Source organism: Anabrus simplex, chromosome 1 (assembly GCF_040414725.1).
Source record: "Anabrus simplex isolate iqAnaSimp1 chromosome 1, ASM4041472v1, whole genome shotgun sequence".
NCBI classification, from domain to species: domain Eukaryota; kingdom Metazoa; phylum Arthropoda; class Insecta; order Orthoptera; family Tettigoniidae; genus Anabrus; species Anabrus simplex.
The window spans coordinates 802,671,026-802,690,954 of NC_090265.1; the positions used below are offsets into that span (position 1 = coordinate 802,671,026).

The 19,929-nt window shown below is 38.1% G+C and overlaps 1 protein-coding gene across 1 annotated transcript in view; it reads left to right on the plus strand.

Annotated features, from left to right (window-relative positions):
* LOC136857010 (acid sphingomyelinase-like phosphodiesterase 3b) overlaps positions 1–19,929 on the plus strand; it is a 52,685-nt gene that overhangs the window by 22,736 nt on the left and 10,020 nt on the right. The window contains exons 2-3 of the mRNA XM_067135351.2: positions 10,607–10,792; positions 15,746–15,935. Of these exons, the coding sequence (XP_066991452.2) occupies positions 10,607–10,792; positions 15,746–15,935 (376 nt within the window). The remainder of the gene's footprint in view (positions 1–10,606; positions 10,793–15,745; positions 15,936–19,929) is intronic.

Genomic DNA, 19,929 nt, shown 5'->3' on the forward strand with positions numbered 1-19,929 from the left:
GGGAGATTTGAAGTCTGCCTATGGAAATCACCAGAAGAATATTACTTGGAAATATTCTCCATTACAGTGTATGTACAAGGCCTGTTGCATACTATGATGATACAGTTGAACCTGTTTTATACGTAACTCTGTTCTGAGTGATTCGTATTTGAACGTAATTTCCTTTAGGTCCCGGCAAAATGTGATTTAAAAGCGTGTTAATTAATCCTTATTTATACGTAATCCGTTTAAACATAATTCGTTGTTATACGTATTAAGTGTCAGTAAAATATAACTGAGTTTTGCATAATTGTGATGAGCACGTGCTTTTTTTAAAGAAACTACTGTATTTACAAATTTTCCCCTTTCCTCTTTGTCGGCGTAGGTGGAAGTAGAGCGGTCGGGTTTCGGTGCTGAAACAGAACACAAAGGATTTCGCCAAGTGACATTGTTGACTTTTACTTACAGGCAGCTTAATAAAGGTGAACAGAGCGAGGCCCCTTCGCTCTCTACCTTGCTCCTTCTCTACATTCGTCATTTTTGACCTTCACAATTCTGCCAAAGATAAGATACATTACAAGCAATGTGGGCGGTTTCAGTGCGGAAAGAAAAAAATACAGTAAATTTGTTTGAATGTGAGAATTTCTTTTGTGGGAACAACGGAGAAGTAAAATGTCCACGGTGCCAGTGTCTGGTGTTTACTCTGAAAAAGTAAAATTTATACACAAAACAAAAACTGAAATTGCTTCAGACTTAGGGATCACTTATACCGTGCTATGTACAGTTATCAGTAAAAGAAACGCTATTTTGGATGAGTTCAAAATCAGCAAAGCGCAGCCGTCAGCAAGAAGGAAGGTGCATAGATTTGGAGAAAGCACTTTTCATATGGTTCCAGCAAAAGCGGGCTGCAGATCTACCACTTATGGGAGACATGATGAAGGCAAAGGAGATAATTTAGCTAAAATGATGAGTATCACTGCTGATTTCAAGGCTTCATCAGGATGATTGCAAGGATTTAAAGATCGTCATGGAATCACAGGGAGAAAAATTTGTGCTGACTCAAAAGCTGTGGATGACGTCACGGTGCAACACTGGAAAGAAGAGGTTCTGCCGGGTATCATAAGCGATTATCAGCCTCCAAACATCTACAATTGTGATGAGACTGGCCTATTCTACAATCTCCTTCCTAATAAAACATTAGCTGAAAAAGGTGACTCATGCCATGGAGGGAAGAAAAGTAAAATTCGCCACCAATGCAGATGGATCTGACAAACTTCCTCCACTTTTGATAGGAAAATCGAAGAAGGGTGCAAAAACAAAACCTATGGAATATGAATTCAACAGAAATCCTTGGATGACTATGCTTCTAATGGAACAGTGGTTGAAAAACCTGGTCATTAAAATGAAAAAGAAACAGAAGAAGATCCTTCTTATTATGGATCGATGTGCAGCAGATCCGACTCAAATCGTTCTAGAGAATGTCTGAGTGGAATTTTTCCCTCCTGACTGTACCAGTGTTCTACAACCACTTGATATGGGCATCACTGAAAATTTCAAAGTTCATTATAGAAAAATGCTGGTTCAACATTTAATAACACTGACTGATGCAGGAAATGAACCTCCCTCCATTAATTTGCTACAAGCCATTGACTTTATTTCGGCTGCCTGGAAGCAGGTGTCATCCTCCACAATCAGCAACTATTTCCACAAAGCTGGTGTCTTACTAGAAGAGGCTGCCTTTAATGATGATTATGGGGACGAAGTTTTGTCTGGCAATGAGCTAACGCTACCGGAGGGTGTAGAATTCGATACTTTTGTGCATTTCGATGATAATCTGGTTGTATGTGGAGAACTACCGGATGAAGAGATTATTGATGAGGTACGCCAACAACGCTGTGGTGATTGGACCAGCTACAAGCGACAGTGACAGTGATGGAGATGCAGATAATGACTTGCATCTTAAAACACCTGAACTGAGTGAAGTGTTAAGTGCAATCGATGTGTGTAGGCGTTACATCAGTGCGAAAATTTGTAGTGAAGATGCTTTGAAATCATTATTAAGTTTGCAAAAGGAGGTTTATACTCTTAATGCGAGAAAAGTGAAACAAGCCAAACTATCTGATTTCTTTAAGGCTGGACCAAGTTCAAAATAATATTTTCTGTTTTAATGTATTTATTATTTGCAAGGATTTACACATGTAGGTCTATTCCATTGGTTTTTCAGTAAATATGTGATGTATTGTTTAAGTCTGATTTCTAAGTAATTCTGAGTTACAAGTAGTTTTTTCTCTTCCCCTTGATATATGTACAAGTCAGGTTCAACTGTATATGCAGCTAAGAACTGACAGATGAAAACACAGACTGCAAAAATGAAATTTTTAAGAAATATTTCACTGTAGATGAGAGGGAGGGATGATAAAATGAAAAATTGTACTCAGATGTTATAGACATAATAAACAGATGAGTGAAGGAACGGTGGAATTACAAATTAAGGAAATGAGAGGCCAAGGAAGATCCAGATTATGATGGATGAATTTGGTTATGAAGAGCACAAAACAACAGTACAAAGACTGGAATACAGTTGTAGATTACAGGTGGTAAAGAAATAGTGTAGAATGGCAAGAATCTTGTTTATCCTAAACCAGTGCATCTGAAAAGGGAAAATAAAGATGACCTGTTATTAGATGGGTAAGGTTTGATAAAAAGAAAAGGTTTTTGAGAAGTTGGTAAATTACCTCCATATTTTTATTCAGTATCCTAAAACAAGACACTATTGTTATGACTTCTTTTTCTATTGAGGAGTACATTTTTTTATGCAGCACCAACACAGATAGGTCCTTTGGCAACAATGGGATAGGAAAGGGCTAGGAGTGGGAAGGAAGTGACCATGGACTTAATTAAGGTACAACCCTGGCATTTGCCTGGTGAGAAAATGGGAAACCACGGAAAATCATTTTTAGGGCTGCTGAGAGCAGGGTTCGAATCCGCTCCCGAACACAAGCTGATAGCTAGCTACATGACCCAACCACACAGCTATTTGCTCAATATTTATTTTTCTGTAATGATTTGAATTCCATATCAAGTCATACTTACAAAGTACATCAGATAAATATTTTTTAAATATTTGCTTCATCATAATTAGTAATAGTAAACATTTTATTCACAGCTATGTGTACATATTTATATTTTTTACATAAGAATTAACAACAGTAAGTACCACTGAAGCCTCCGTGGCTCAGGTGGCAGTGCGCAGGCTCCACGTCGCTGGGTTCTTTGGTTCAAATCCCAGTCACTCCATGTGAGATTTGTGCTCAACAAAGCAGAGGCGGGACAGTTTTTTCTTGGGTACTTTGGTTTTGCCTGTCATTTTTCATTCCAGCAATGCTCTCCAATATCATTACATTTCATCTGTCAGTCATTAATCATTGCCCCAGAGCAGTGCGACAGGCTTCGGTACCTGGCAGAATTCCTATCCTCGTCGCTAGATGGGGGCTTCATTCATTCCATTCCTGACCCGGTCAAATGACTGGAAATAGGCTGTGGATTTTCAAATACCACATAAGCATAAGAAATGTTATCAAATGTGATCCTAATGCCCAGACACTGACAATGCTACTGTTTCATCATCACCATCATTAGCTCAACAGCCTTGTATGGGTCCTGACCTTCTTCACTTGTTTCTGCCATTTCACTCTATCTCTATGTACAGCACAATTCTTCAAATTACAAACTTCCAAGAGCCGTATGTCATGCCACACACACACACTGTTGAGTTTAGGTCTCCCAACTTTCCTAGTACCTTCTGGCATGTTATATTGAAGATCTTCTTAATCAATTTGTTGCTGTTCACACCCAACAACTACCAGACCATTCCAGCTTTTGGACTTTTATGGTTGTAAAATGTCTGATTCTTTGAACTATTCATAGTGTGTCTCATCAGATTTTCTCAATATTTGAGTCTCAGAAGTATAGGATAACACTGGTCTCACAAGAATATTATACATTTACTGTATTAGATCAAAAGGTGAATAGCACTTGCCAAACAGGTGTTTAGTAATGAGAGAAATCTTTTAATCAGTGCAAATTTAGATGTTGGAATTAGGAAGAAATTTGTGATTTCTTTTTGTATGATTGTGAATCTTGGACAATCAGAGATCAGGATTGAAAACGACTGGAAGCGTTTGAGATGTGGGTCTGGAGACGAATGCTAAGGATTAAATGGATTGAACAGAGAACAATCAAAAGCGTTCTACAAAAAATTCAATGGAAGAGAGAAATGATGTTAACGATACTTCTTGTGACACAATAGGCCTACCTTTCTCACCTATCTGCTGGAAGGAAAAATCATGGGGAGGAAAGGCCGAGGATGATCAAGGAAAAATTCCTTCAAGACTTGGCACAGAGTCTCCATTATGGTTCTTATTATAAAATGAAACGAGGAGCTGAGGACAGGAAAGAATGGTTGCCTAGACAAGGCACAGCCTTTAGATACTGGTGATGATGACTGTATTAGTTCTCCTGGTTAATAATCGGTACTTCAGATGTTTCCCAATACTATGAAGGCCTCTATTCACAGAGAGTATCTGCTTCTCAGTACTGACATTTTGCGTTAACTTCTAATTCAAGGTAGGTGAAACTATATACAACTTCAAACCTATAGGAACCAATTTCATTCATACAATACTTTTTGGTTATGGTCATATACCTGGTATTAGCTTCATTAATTTGTAGATGCATCTTTCTTGCTGTCATTTCTTAATAAATAGGCTTCTTGCATGACTTGTTTTCTTCTTATGAATACCATCTGAATATGCTAAACAGATGTATAGAATTGTTCCTCTGGTATTTAGTGCCAGTATCTCTATGGACCTTCACAAAAGCAATGTTGAACAGAAGGCAAGTCAAGGAATTCCATAGTCAAACTCCATTTCCTACGTTTATAGATAGGGCTTGACAATAAATTCTGAATCTTAATCTGATGCTGGATATTTTTCATGAAAACTCTTTATAATGGAATCAATTGTCTTGGAATCTGCAATTCTTCCATTGCTGTGTACAGGTGACTTCTACGGTATCTATTCTGTCATGGCATAGGCTGATAAAAAAATCAGTAAAGAGATGCGTTGCATTTCACAAGTACTGGTATCTGTGAAAATCTGATCAATTGATCAACTGTTATTCTTCCTTGACAAAATCACTACCACCACCACCACCACTACCACCACCACCACCTCACTGATAGTCTTCAGTTGCATCTTCTACAAATAGCACAACAGAATGTTGGAAAATTTTATAGGCAATGCATAACTAACTTATTCCTCTATAATTTATATCCATTTATTATTATTATCATCATTATTGTCCAACTCATTGCTGAATGGTCAGCGTACTGGCCTTCGGTTCAGAGGGTCCTCGGCTCGATTCCCGGCCGGGTCAGGGATTTTAATCGCTTCTGATTAATTCTTCTGGCTTGGGGACTGGGTGTATATGTCCATCTCAACACTCTCCTCATCATATTCAGACAATATACCACACTACCAACCACCACAGAAATTTGCAATAGTGATTACCTCCCTCCATATAGGGTTGGCATCAGGAAGGGCATCTGGCCATTAAACAGGGCCAAATTCACATGTGCGACGCAGTTCGCACCCGCGACCCCACAGGTCCGAGAAAAAGTGGCAGGTAAAGAAGAAGAAGATTATTATTATGAATGAAAAAATATTGGGCTGATAGGAAATCAAGAAATCCTTTGTATAATTGACTAGAGTGGTCCACTATATGCCATAAAATGTAAAATTAAGAAATAAATACCAGTAAATTAAAAAAATTATTATTATTTAAAAATACATCGCAATTAGGAAATATCCCAGTGTCAACGATCACTTACAGTAGTATGATAATAAAGTAAAGTTTAAACATTATTACACAACAACAACAGAAGTACAACAAGCAATTCCATGGAAAGAAAATATTACAAGAAATACTACCGTACTAGTTTAACATTCTAAATCCAGCATCATCATATACAGATTCACACACAACTTAAGTATTTTCAGTGTTTAACACTACAGCTTACTACTAGCTTTACATTAGAACACAGTCATATACAAATTCACATGTACCTTAAGTATTTCAAAATTTTACAGTAGACTGAGCAGTTCAATTACTGTCATCTTATCTTTGTAAATACAGCACGTTCATATAAAAATTCACACATATCTTAAATAATTCAGATGCCTTAATACTATAGTTTACAGTATGTGACAACATCACATAGAAATTTACACACAATTTACAGAATGCTAGAGTCTATAATTGAATCTTCTTACATGTTTGGGAAAAGGCTCTAAGACAGCTGCAGGTAATGCATTCCATTCATTAATTACCCGATTTACAAACAAATATTTACCATAATTAGTTTTCTGTGATCTATCTTTTACTTTATGTGCATGATCTGTCCTGTTTATGTAACAGGGCTCTTCTAGTCAACTGTTCAACTCTCCCCAAGCTGGCTTATTCATGTAGATATTATACATGGCACACAACTATGTTTGTTTCCTTCTAATCTCCAATGTAATGGCAAAATATCTACAGAGGTCGACACCACGAACAAATATCTAAAGAAAATATTTTAAAAATCTCCAGTGTCTCCCACCCAAGTTTTTTTATCATACTACTTCTAGGATTGAAATCGTTAAGCACGAATCTTGCAGCCTTTCGCTGTACGATCTCAAGTTCTTTAACGAGTCCTAGTTTGGTATGGATCCTATACAGCTGCTCCATATTCCAGGACTGGCCTAATGAGTGTTATATAGCCCTGCACCTTTGCCTGGAAACTGCTGGCCTTTAACACCCTCATCACTAAGTGTAAGGACTTGTACGCAGTATTTACACTTCCTACATGGGTTTTTCATTTTAGATCTCTCTTTACGTAGATTCCTAGGTACTTGCATGACTCACTCTCTACCAGACCGTCCGATCCAAGACAGTATTGAAAGTCCCCTTGCTCATTCTTATGAGACTGCATTTTCGAGAGCAGGCTGTCAAAAATTCCCGGATTCACAGAACCACCCTTTTATGTTTGTTTCCACCAATTTTCGGATCAGAATGTCATGCGGCACTACATCAAATGCTTTAGCAAAATCAATTACAATAGCATCAACTTGCACACCTTTGTCTAATGACTCACTAAAATCTTATATAAGTAATAATAATAACAACGTAAACGTTTCCACCTTTTCAATACTACAATATATTCACAAAATTATAAATTACACGGTACTAGTTTCGACCCATCTAGGGGTCATCATCAGCCGTATTGGAGCAAAGATCATTTGTTTATAGGATCAAAAAAAAAAACATTTTCTTAGGATTTCGCCACAAATGATCTTTGCTCCAATACGCCTGATGATGACCCCTAGATGGGTCGAAACTAGTACCGTGTAATTTATAATTTTGTGAATATATTGTAGTATTGAAAAGGTGGAAACGTTTACGTTGTTATTATTATTACTTATATATTATTCTCAGTTCAATACGGACCAAAAACATGAAATTCATAACCATCAATCACTAAAATCTTGAAAGAGCGACAACATCTGGCTCTCGCAGGAGAAACTTTTTCTAAAACCATGTTCCCAGCCTTCTCCTATTTTTTCCTTAGATATTATGAAATGAGGTGTTCCATTTGTTTGCATACAATGAACGTAAGGTTAATGGGTCTATAGTTGTCCATTAGCAGCCTGTTGCCCCCTCAGACTATGATATCACCTTTCTTATGAGTTGTACATATAAAATCCACATTTTACCATTCAGGAACTGCTTCATCGGATCCTTGACGATTGACACTGGCACTTCTACTTCTGGGTTTTCTGAAAGCCTTACAGAGGCTGCAGAGTCTCTTGAGGGTCTGACAAATTGATATTTGACAACAGATCAGATGGGCCCAACTTTTGAACTATAATTTCATCACTGCTAGAATCCTGCCTTTTATATCTCTACACAAGATTGTTTTGGCTGAAAGTCCTTACAGCTCTTGTTTAATTTCTGACAGAAAGCTCAAGTTTCATTATGGACTCTCATCTGCTTCAGCTCATCCAGTTCAGTCTTTTCATACTCCCTCTTTTTCATCTTATGTAATCTCCTTTGTTTCCCTTCGAACCACATGGTATACTTCTACAACTTCCTATGTTGGTTCTTCTGTTACATTCTCATTTAGGCAATAATTTTAAAAACTGTCACCTGCTCAAATTTCTCATCGAACCAGTTATTGTAGTTCTGCCTGTCTTTTCTTCCTAGGGTTGTATCTGCAGCATTTTTTGGTACAGGTAGACCTCGTTATACGCGATAGTTACGTTCCGCGGAATTGTCACGCATACTGAATTCGCGTAAATCGAGAGTCATTTTATATGTAAATATAGGGTTAGGTTTCTGTTTATTCGCATGTTAAGTTTAAAATAGCAGAGATTCTTACTATTTTTGCAAAGAAACAATAGCCATTATGTTTCTGAAATGCATTTTAATGCAAATTTTACATAAACTTAATTTTTTAACACTGAAACACAATAATAAACTAAATTCTGCATACAAGCTCTTGGCTTTAGCTTCAATAGCAGCTCCAGAGAGAGGCATGTGTTGGTTGGGGTAGGTTGTGATGCTCAATCCAATCCATTATTTCCATCACTTCCGAGCGAGATTTGGTCATTCTAGTCACACTTAAGTTAGTAGAAGATTGAGCAGTTTTTTGAATTGATTTCGCATTGTCACGAATAGTTCTCACAGTGGGTTCAGTAAGTCCCAAAGCACGCTGAATATCAACAATACGCTCTCCTTTCTCATAGCGATCCAAAACTTTTAACTTCGTTTGTAACGAATACAACTTTGGTACACATTTCTTTCCTTTGACAGGTACACTTTCTTTCCTTTTACCCAGCATTTTAAAATAGGAAACCTGTCAAGTGTAACTTCACAGCTCTACTGACCAAAACTGACGATTCACGTCTCGACAAATACGACAGAACATACGCGTAGAGATGCGCTTGCTCCGTTTAACCTTGGCGCGCAACGTAGTGTACGTTACAGAGTTCGGCACGCATATCTGTACCCGCCTTAAGGCATTACAGCTTCCATGTACTGTTAACGATGGCAGCACCAGACTTAAAACCAAAATAGCGTATATGCGAAATCGCGGATAACGGGGCTTACTTGTACATCCTTGTGAATCTTCCAGGCCTTGCTACCATTCTCACTGTGAGAGGGGCCTATCATGCTTTGATTAAATACACCAACGTATCTGAGGGAAACATATGGCTTCTTCAGTCTGTTGCAACTGAACCTCTTTCCTGGGGCCTGTAGTACCTTTCTAATGATATATACTTCTGGTCAGAGTTACAATGGACCCCTTGTAACTGCTAACATCCATCAAGTTAGGGAAGTGCCTGGTATTTATAAGGACATGATCAATTTATTTTAAAACATTTCTACCTGGACTTTTCTATATTGAGAACAAACATTGTAATACCCACTACTATGTTACTTAATGAAGCAAATCCCATTATCATTGGACTCTGCAGGCAGGTTTATAGATGCCTTTCTTTCCAATCTTAGCATTCATATATTCAACAGTTACTTTGCAGTCCCCTCTTGTGTGTTCACTGCATCTCTTTCATCCAACTTACCACAAAAAATAGTCTTCATTCGCTTTTTTTCTTCCATTGGAGTAAGCATGCAGACAAAGCTATAATTGGAAAACTTCCCTCTAATTCACATTCTGCACAATCTCTGATATTTGACCTGAAAAACCATGATAAAGTGCTTTATTTTCTTACTGACAATAAATCTTGTCCCAAACGTGAGTTGTTCTGACAGATGTGACACATGTGTAATCTTTCCTTTCTAAAGCAACTTTATCTATTCTTTTCTTGGATTGCTGTAATGTCTAGTCTGCAAATGTTGAACTGATCTAAAAGGTTTGTTAAAGTTTCAGACTGGTATAAATTTAACACATTCAACATTATAATCATCATCAGTGTCAGTTTTCCGAGTACTGTTGTTAAGCCTCTTCTAGTCTCCTCTATTCACCAATGTCTTGTTCTTCATGGCATCACCCAGTGTCCTAGCTACATTGTCAACACATTCCATAATCAAATTCTTTCAATGACTGCAATAGGTCATTCCAGTTAATTTCTTATCAGACTTTGCAAAAAGATATTTTCCAGGGGCCATGGTATGGATGAGCATGAGACTTGGTAGTAACAAATGACATTCCCTATGTTTCAATAGCATACTCCACCATCTGTGCTGTTGTTTGGCCTCTTAATATAACAACCTCCACCACCACCATGTCCCCTGAATCTTGAGTCACTTTGTTTCTAATATTAAACTTGGAGATGAAATCCTATATTGTAGATCTACTATTTGTAATCAAAGTCTGATGTTTACTTTAAGTATCACTGAACAGGCATAAAACCATTAACTGAAAGACATTTTCCAAGTGTTAACCTCAAGAGTAAAATATTTTTCAACATAACTAAAATACAAATACAGTATTCAGGCAGTAACATGAGTATGTTAAACATCTCTCTTTAGCTGGATAATCTCAAAACTTTTCTGTCCGTTTTTGCAGGCCCATAACAGCTTTTCACAAACTGGATATTACTCACGGGTTCATGCTCCTTACAAATTGCGTATTATTGTGCTTAATACTATTTTCTTCTTGGAAAGTCACATTGCTTCTCAGCAACTAGATCCTGGAGATCAATGGACCTGGTTAGAATATCAGCTAATAAATGCCCGCAAACAAGACCAGAAGGTAAGCTATGCTAGTGCTATTACCATCATCACTGATTTATGTATGCCTAAGACTCTAGAACCATTAAATGTTTAGTGTTGGTTTCTCTTTTGCATACTTTTGATGATACTTTACTGAAAAACTGAACTACATCACAATTGAAAATAGTAAATGACTGTTCAGAACTTGTGAAGTGCTTCCTGTAAGTTTCATATTCTGAACTTTCATGGTGGTCAAAAAAAAAAAAAAATTGTAGGAGCCAGTTAACTCAATCCACCAAATGGCATTATGTCAACCATTGTTTAAAGTTTACAGAAATGAGGTTCTGCTCACATGTTGGTAAATCTCAACCACCATTTTTTATTGTCTGTATTTCTTTTATCATTGGGCAAGGTGTCAGAGATGGCAAAATTTGAAGTTATACAAGTTTCAACATTTAATAAATTACTTTTAAACTTTCATACATTCTATTTATTTATGAATTTCCTCTAAATTAAGTGTCTGAAATAAAATTACATTAAAGACCATATAAATATCAACTCAGATAGCTTGCATGCAGTATCGAGATGATGGTTCCACAAAGAAGGTTGCCCTATGATCCCCAAGGAAAAAGTTATGTGGGGATCGAATATGTACAAATTTTATAATTTGCTTCATATCAACTTCTGAATTAAATTCCAAACCATGATAAGTGTATCATTGAATATAGAATCTTATATCCAATATAACAGTACCATTTAGGTGGAATTAGGGCAATTAAGGCAGAAGTTAGGTGGTGTATGAAATTTGTGGCTGTTGTGAGTCGTATGACAGACTTTACGGCACTCTATCAGTAAATCACAAATTGTTGTCTACATTTCTCAAGCATTTTTTTTGGAGGATATCTCTCAGTGATGGCTGTTAGTTTCACACAACTCACAACAGCTGCCTCATTTGAATGTACAGAGGAATTTCATACATCCTGACAAGCATTAAAAATAAGTGCAAACTGAAACACTACTGGACATGCTTTGTTTGTTACCAGTAAAAACAAGGTCATTAGACAAATTAGTCAGTATGTTGCATCAATTGATAATGGACTTTTGAGGCACTATATGATTTAAATATGGTTAAGATGGATGTTTTTAGACTTCGTCAATAGACTTGTTTGTTTTTTATTGTAAAGCCAAATGTAAATGGAATATAGATAACCAACAGAACTTGCCTGAAGTTCATCACATTATATTGTACATCAAACTGGTGATTCATTGTTTGTGAACAGACCTACCTGTGTTTTTTACAATTTTAATTTGTGATATAATCAAATATGTAACATAACAACTATAATAATGTTCTATAAGGTCATCACAAACCATTCATCACATTCTTGATTCATTGTGTTTGTGAAGCCTAAGAATCTTAGATGATGATGCTTGTTGTTTAAAGGGGCCTAACATGCAGGTCATTGGCCCCTAATGGTACGAAATGAGTCTAAATGCAATGACAATTTAAAAGTCTGAAATTCATCCACTGACCAGAATTCAAAACGTGATGATGAAAAATGAATTGATGAATATGAATTTTAAAAAACAGTGGATCCAACCCACAATGCCTCACCTCCCCAGAAACTATATTACTGACCAAGGGACTGCTTCCAAAGCACAATCCTGAATCGATGATGCTCATCGTCTAAAGCGTTCAATATCCAAGTCAACGGTCCCTCATAATGGCACTTATTGCTAGTAAAGTGGAACCATGGTATTTCTCAAGTTGCAGTACTAATGAAAGGTGGTGTAAACTCACGGTGTTCCAAACATTAAGGTACTACTTACAAGTATTGTACGTCGTACAGGAAACGCAGACCTATGGTGTTACTCACATAATGGCGCCACTCGTTGGCAACGCAAAGCCATGGTGCACCTTACATAGGTGTACTAAACACAGGGACTCGTACCATCCCGTGGTGTTCCTCACATAGTGGGTACAAATCACAGGCAATGTAAGCCCATTACATTCTGCATATAGTGGTACTAATCACAGGTACTGGAAACCCACAGTGAACCACTCTCTGTTGCTATTAATCACAAACCTATTGTATACCTAACATAGTGGTACTACTCGCAAGTAAAGGCGACCCATGGCTGTCCCCGCATGATGGTACTAATCACAAGCAGTTTCATGGTTCAAATTCAATCATTCCTTGGTCTCCCCTTTAGTCACCTCTTACGACTGGCAGGCGATACCGTGGATGTATTCTTCATGTGCATCCCCCATCTACAGGGGTTTAAGAATCTTAAAACCATAGTTTTTAGATTATATTTTAACCAGCGAGGGGTTATGTCACAGTCTATTAGACCAGGTGCATACATTTTTTATTCTTTCAAAATAGTTTCACGTTATAAAGCTTCGTCCCTTCCTGTACTTCTCAGTGAACTCGTCCACTACATGTGCTTACGTTCACTGTTCCCCACTTTCATCACCAGTCAGTCAGTGGAAAGCTTTTTCTGTAAGCCTGGTTGTTTCCACTGTGCGCAACTCCTGGCATTGCCTTATTACATGGTCCTTTACACCGTGCACTACTCCTCATGTTCGCCGTCTGCTGTCTTTATTGTCAGTATAGAAGTGTTTTGTGAGTTTCATAGATATATTTCTCTTCAATAATACAATGTGTTTTGCTAGAAAAACTGGTATTTTATACTCCCCAGTCAAATCGACCGTGCACGACCCATCACGTAACTTTTTTGACGCGATCCCTCGCGGGTTAAGCACATTTCATGATTATATCATTTTTAAGGTCTAGATATGTCAAGAGGTTTTATAATATGTGAGCTGATGAAGAGAACTGAAAGTTCTTGGAACATGTAACTTACTCTTAGAATTAATGTAGACAACAATTTGTGATCGTATATTTAGGTACTGACAAGGCAGATCCAATAAAAGAAAAGAAACACTAATAATATCAAACATTCACTGTTCTTGTTCTATGAAGGCTGATAATATTGTTGTACATTAACCACCAATTTCCACCAATTCCTTTTATCTGTGCTAAAAAGAGCCCCCATGAGCCATTTTATAAGGAGGATAAAGTTCCAAATTACTACGAGGAGAAGGGGGTATCTCATTTATTTGAGGTCAGATCGTGTTGATGAGCAGCTCTGCAACAGAATAATATATCAATACTAGCTGATGTACCCGTGCTTCGCGATGGGACTCTCAAAAAGACTGACTTTGTGGTTTTCCTAACTGAAATCAACATAGGTCATTACAAAAACGTAAGTATGAATGTAGCGATTAAAAGCAATGCTATCATATAAAATACTTGATCAAATGGAAAGCCGCACGTTTTATCACTTTTAACGAACAGTGCTGCGGTTAGATTGTGGTGCCAATCTAATAGTCCAAAGTTCCAGAGCTGGGATGACCAGGCCGCAGATTGCCATGAACACTCATCTGCCATTATTCCGCTAAATATGCACACTGTTAATTCCAATCAGTGCCTCAGAGTAGCGATTGATTGCGCTACGTGCCAGTAGTATCAGAAAATGTATAAACCAGGGAAAGGCATGCTAAAGAAGAAAGTTATCTAACTCCCCAGCTACTTCCCATCAATATTCAGGCAGGCTGTTACACTCTGTACGACTGAGCGAGTTGACCGTGTGGTTAGTGGTGCACAGCTGTGAACTTGCATCCGAGAGATAGTGGATTCGAACCCCACTGTCGGCAGCACTGAAGATGGTATTCCGTGGTTTACCACTTTCACACCAGTCAAATGCTGGGCCTGTACCTTAATTAAGGCCTAAGGCACTCCGAGCCCTTTCCTATCCCATCGTCGCCATAAAACCTATCTATGTCGGTGCGACGTAAATCAAATAAAAAATACTCTGTATGCAGCAGTAATCCTATCTACCGGAGATGAGGGGCAACAAAAGACACAAAGCACATCACGAAAAACAATGGTCAATGTAATGTTATTGTTGATCAATGTTATGAGCTTTATATATTGTAGGCCTTCACATTTAGTTTTCTTTCGACTCTGTGATTTGTGAAATATTTTATACCGTAAACTGTGGTTTCTTATTCTCCGACTTTACATACCGATTTTCATTAAATACTTTTTACCCATTTTCTCGTTACGCGGCGCTGATATGGACTTAGTAACAAAAATCCAAATTCATGAATATCTTTGTGATCATAGCCAGTACGGTAACAATGTATAAGACATGAACAATAGGAAATTTAACACTATATAACCTTAGTTATGTAGCATTCATTGGTTACATCTCTAATAAGAGATATTTGAGAATTACATTTTAGGCCTTCCCCTAAACTACCATTTTTCTCAGTGTAAATACAATTATTGATAGCCTAGATTGTAGCAACTTATTCCCCAACTTTGCACACCCATTTTCTTTAAAATACGATCACTAATAAAAATAGTTGAGAATTCAATTTTAGGACTTCCCCTAAACTACCATTTCACTGAGCGTGAGTAAAATGATTTATAGCCTACATTGTAGAGGCTCATCTCTCGACTTCAATACCGATTTTCATTAGACCACTAATAACATAAATAGTTGAGAATTCAATTTTAGGCCTTCCCCTAAACTACCATTTCACTCAGCGTGAGTAAAATGATTTATAGCCTAGATTGTAGAGGCTCGTCCCCCGACTTCACATACCGATTTTCATTAAATTATCTTCAACCGTTTTCTCGTGATGCATGTACAGACAGACAGACAGACAGACAGACAGACAGACAGACAGACAGACAGACAGACAGACAGACAGACAGACAGACAGGAATTACGGAAAAGTAAAAAGTGCATTTTCTTGTTACTATGGACATGACCGATACAGAAATACCATTATTTTCAAATTCTGAGCAATGTACAGACAAAACTCTTATTTTATATATATAGATGTGTGTTTATAAATGTAATTCTGTAGAGCCAGCTGAGAAAAATTTCTCAAAAATGTATATATATCTGTGCCTAGGTGTACCTTGTAATGTCAACTCCACCTGGAGTGTTTGAAAATGCATATCGTGTACCAGGTGTGCACTGGTTTCATCCACGTCATAACAGAGTTTACATCAACATGGTGCGAAAGTATAAGGATGTGATCAGAGGTCAATTTGGAGGACATCACCACTCCGATGCATTCCGGATTTTTTTTAGCAAACATGGTATGTACATTATCTCTCTCATACAAATCTTGTTAAGAAAGCAGGATAAAATGCCAGGTGGAAAGCGGAAGCACACAAGTCAATATTAAACTTCTTCCTTGTGTTATTCCCTCAATGAAGTGGGCTGTGTATAAATCTTTCTTCAGCTTATCCCTCGCTAATTACACCTCCTACAACTCTTTTTTAAACATACACATAAAGTGTCATTTTCATATATTAATTTCTGCAGCATATGTTAATCCTATTACTCCATGAAAACATTTCATCCTTGCCTTCCCACTACTATATTTCACATTTCAGGTCTAATTTTGTCTATGCCAGCTGCTTTATGACACTAGTTTATTTATCATCCCCTCCAATCCCTCAAGCATAATTTTATTACCAGCATTGTTCTTCTTCCCATGAACTTTCTTTCTTTTTTTTTGTACAATTAATGCTATTTGTTCGGGGTGTCGACCTATAGAGATCTCTTGCCCCTACTTGCAGCATGTGATTTGAACCTGCGTGTAATTGGAATGGAGGAAGTGTAGAGTATTGAATGTGAGGAAAGGAACGTTAAGGATGACACAAACACCCAGTCCCCAGGCCAGGGATATTAATCATTTACAATTAAAAACCCCTGACCCAGCCGGGAATCGAACCCGGGGCGGCCGGGTGACAGGCGGACGCGTTGCCCCCTACTCTGTGGGGCCGGACTTTGTGTCCTCTTACTTCATGTACTGTGAAATTCGTGATGATCTAGATAAAAATTGTGCTCACTTCAACTGCATAAGAAATTGATGACAATGATGATGATGATGATTGTTGTTTAAAGGGGCCTAACATCTAGGTCATCAGCCCCTAATGGTAAAATATGAGACGAAATGAACTGACAATTTAAAAGTCCAAAATCCTCCTCTGACCAGAATTCAAAACGTGAGAACAAAGAATGTATGGATGGATATGAAGTTAAAACAATCAGTGGATCCGACCCGCAATGTCCCACATTCCCAGAAACTAGCATTAAATAATAGTATTACTGACCAAGGGACTGCTTCTAAAGCACAATACTGAATCGGTGATGCTTGTAGTCTAAAGGGGTTTCGTCTACCATTTACAGGCAACGCAAACCTATAGTGTTCATCACATAAGTGTAGCAACCACAGGGACTCGTACTATTCCGCGGTGTTCCTCATATAGTGGGTACTAAACATAGGTAAGGCAAAACCATGATGTTGCTCACCCATGGTGTCACTCATATAGTGGCACTAATCACAGGTACCGGTACTGTAAAAGGTGACAGCACACACTGTTGCTACTAATCACAAACGTATTGTGTATCTAACATAGTGGTACTACGCGCAAGTAAAAGCGACCCGTGGTGTTTCCTGCGTGATGGTACTAAATACAAGTAGTCTCATGGTTCTAATTCAATCATCCTTTGGTTGCCCCTTTTAGTTGCCTCTCATGACAGGCAGGGGATACCGGGGGTGTATTCTTTGTCTGTATCCCCCACCCACAGGGGGGTGCATAAGAAATTGACTGTTCTAATAATTTTATTGATCCGACACTTTCCTAGCAGACTGAGTTGTTTGGGCTTTTTTTTTTTTTTTTTTTTTTTTTTTTTACTGGGGAACCAGCATGTTTCCACTCCCTAGAGGCCTGCTTGGTTTTGAGCTTGTATTGGTATGCCCATGGCTTATCACCCATGATGATTCCTTTCAGAAAGTCATACTCTTCTGCAGCGTAATGCATTAAGTGATCCATACTTGTCATCATTCACTGGCCCTTGTGGTTGTCTGTCCGGTTCATAGGCACCCAGCGAGCTTGAACTTTACGAAATTTCAGCGTGTCATGAACAATGTCGTACACTGCACCATAGGAAATTTTGAACTTTGAACAGTTTTATGATATTATCAGTAAAAAGTTCTACCTTTATAATAGACACAAAGTTTAATCTTAAAACAAAGTTACAGGTACATGTTTCATCACCAGGTGAGTTAGCCTTGCGGTTAGGGGCACGCAGCTGTGAGCTTGCATACAGAGAGAGTAGGTTCAAACCCCACTGTCGGCAGCCCTGAAGATGGTTTTCCATGGTTTCCTATTTTCACACTAGGCAAACATTGGGGCTGTACCTTAAGTAAGGCCACAGCTGCTTCCTTCCCACTCCTAGCCCTTCATATCCCATCATCACCATAAGACCTATCTGTGTCGGTGGGACGTAAAGCAAATTATAAAAATACAATAAAAAATGTCATCCTTCTTTGGGACATCTTCAGCCTTGTAAGGAATGAAAGTTAAATAGTAAAAATAAAAGCATATTTAAATTGTTGTTACAATACATGTCTTCAATAACTTAAGTCTAGAATGGTGTCAAAAAGATTTTCCCATGTGTCCATGGAGATTCCTTTTATTGTAGGTGATCTTGGTTTTCTGAGTGCTATGAAAGGATCTTTGTGAGTGTTTTCTGCTTGTCTTCTGGCATCTAGATCTATGTGGTTTGCTTATTTCTGTTTAATTAAAATTTTGTATAACTTTCTTTTTTGGGCGTATCATGATAAATCATGTTTTTTAATTGTGATTTTGGTTTGATGTAGTGCTTTCAGTCTTCTTCCATTAATCATAGCATTCTTTGTCAAACTATGGTTCCGATTTCCTATCCTTTATTTGTGTTTGACATGATGGCTTGAGGTAGAAACAGCACTAAAGAGCATGCGAAATGGGAAGTCCGCAGGCTTTGATGATCTCAGCTCAGACATGATAAAGGCAGCTGGAATACCAGGCTTGAATTGGCTATATAGAGTGTTATCAGTGATTTGGGAAAGTATCAAAATTCCAGAAGATTGGAGTAAAGGAGTCATCATCCCACTGTTCAAAAAGGGCAACCGACTGAAATTGATTGAAGATATTTGTGACAGTTTGGTGTGTTATTGGTGGACTTCACTGAACATGGGACCACTGTGAATACTGCAGCCTATATTAAAGCTTTGGTTACGTTGTGTCGAACCCTTTGTGACAAACGCCCAACATTAATGCTGATGGTGTCAAACTTCTTCATGATAATGTCCGTCCTCATGTTGCTGCTCCTGTTTGTGAGAAACTCGCCAAATTTGAGTGGGAGGTCTCCAACATCCACCATACAGTCCGGACCTGGCACCATCGGACTTTCATCTCTTTGGTCTCATGAAGAAATTCCTGGCTGGCCAACACTTTGTGACAGATGGGGAAGTGAAATCAGCAGTCCACAGATGGCTATACTTCAACCAATTGGACTTCTATGAACAGGGCATATTGAAACTGGTACTATGATGGAAGAAACATGTTGAGAAACTTGGTGACTGTGTAGAAAAGTAGGTCAAAGATGTGAGTTCATTTGTGATTTGTTTGGTTTTGGAACATATTAAACTGTTTGGGAAAAAAATTATTATGCGTTACTTCCCAATCTGCCCTCGTACCATTTATTTTTTTGGTTCAACTGAATGCCATCTGAACGTAGATCCCTATCTCCTACTCACTAATTAGGATCCACAAATCTCACTCCAAATTTCCCATATACCCATTCCATAGTCATTTAAATCTCCAATCACTCTCCAGTCAGTATCCCTCCTACACAGTATTCCACTGATAACAATCTCTGCTTCCTTAAACTACTTCCATGCTGCCATAACTAGATTTCACATATCCCTGTCTATGTTAGTACCTATTTCTGCCTGCCTTATGTTATTGGTACCATCGTGGAAAATTACCACCTTCTAATTACCCCCTCCATCCGTTCCATTTTCCTCAACATCTGATTTACCTAATTCCTGGATAACACTCTACCGTGGTCCCCTTTCCTCCTCACACTTTTCCCACATACCTAAGAATTGAGTCGCCCATGACCAGGGCCGCAAGACCACCCTCCTCGTTAGAGTCCCTCCTCTTTTGGTCTCCCTTAACTTCTCTAATGCCCACAAAAGTTATGTACCTAGTCTTTTTTTTTTTCTTTTTAAGTGATTTCAAAGAACTTGGAAAT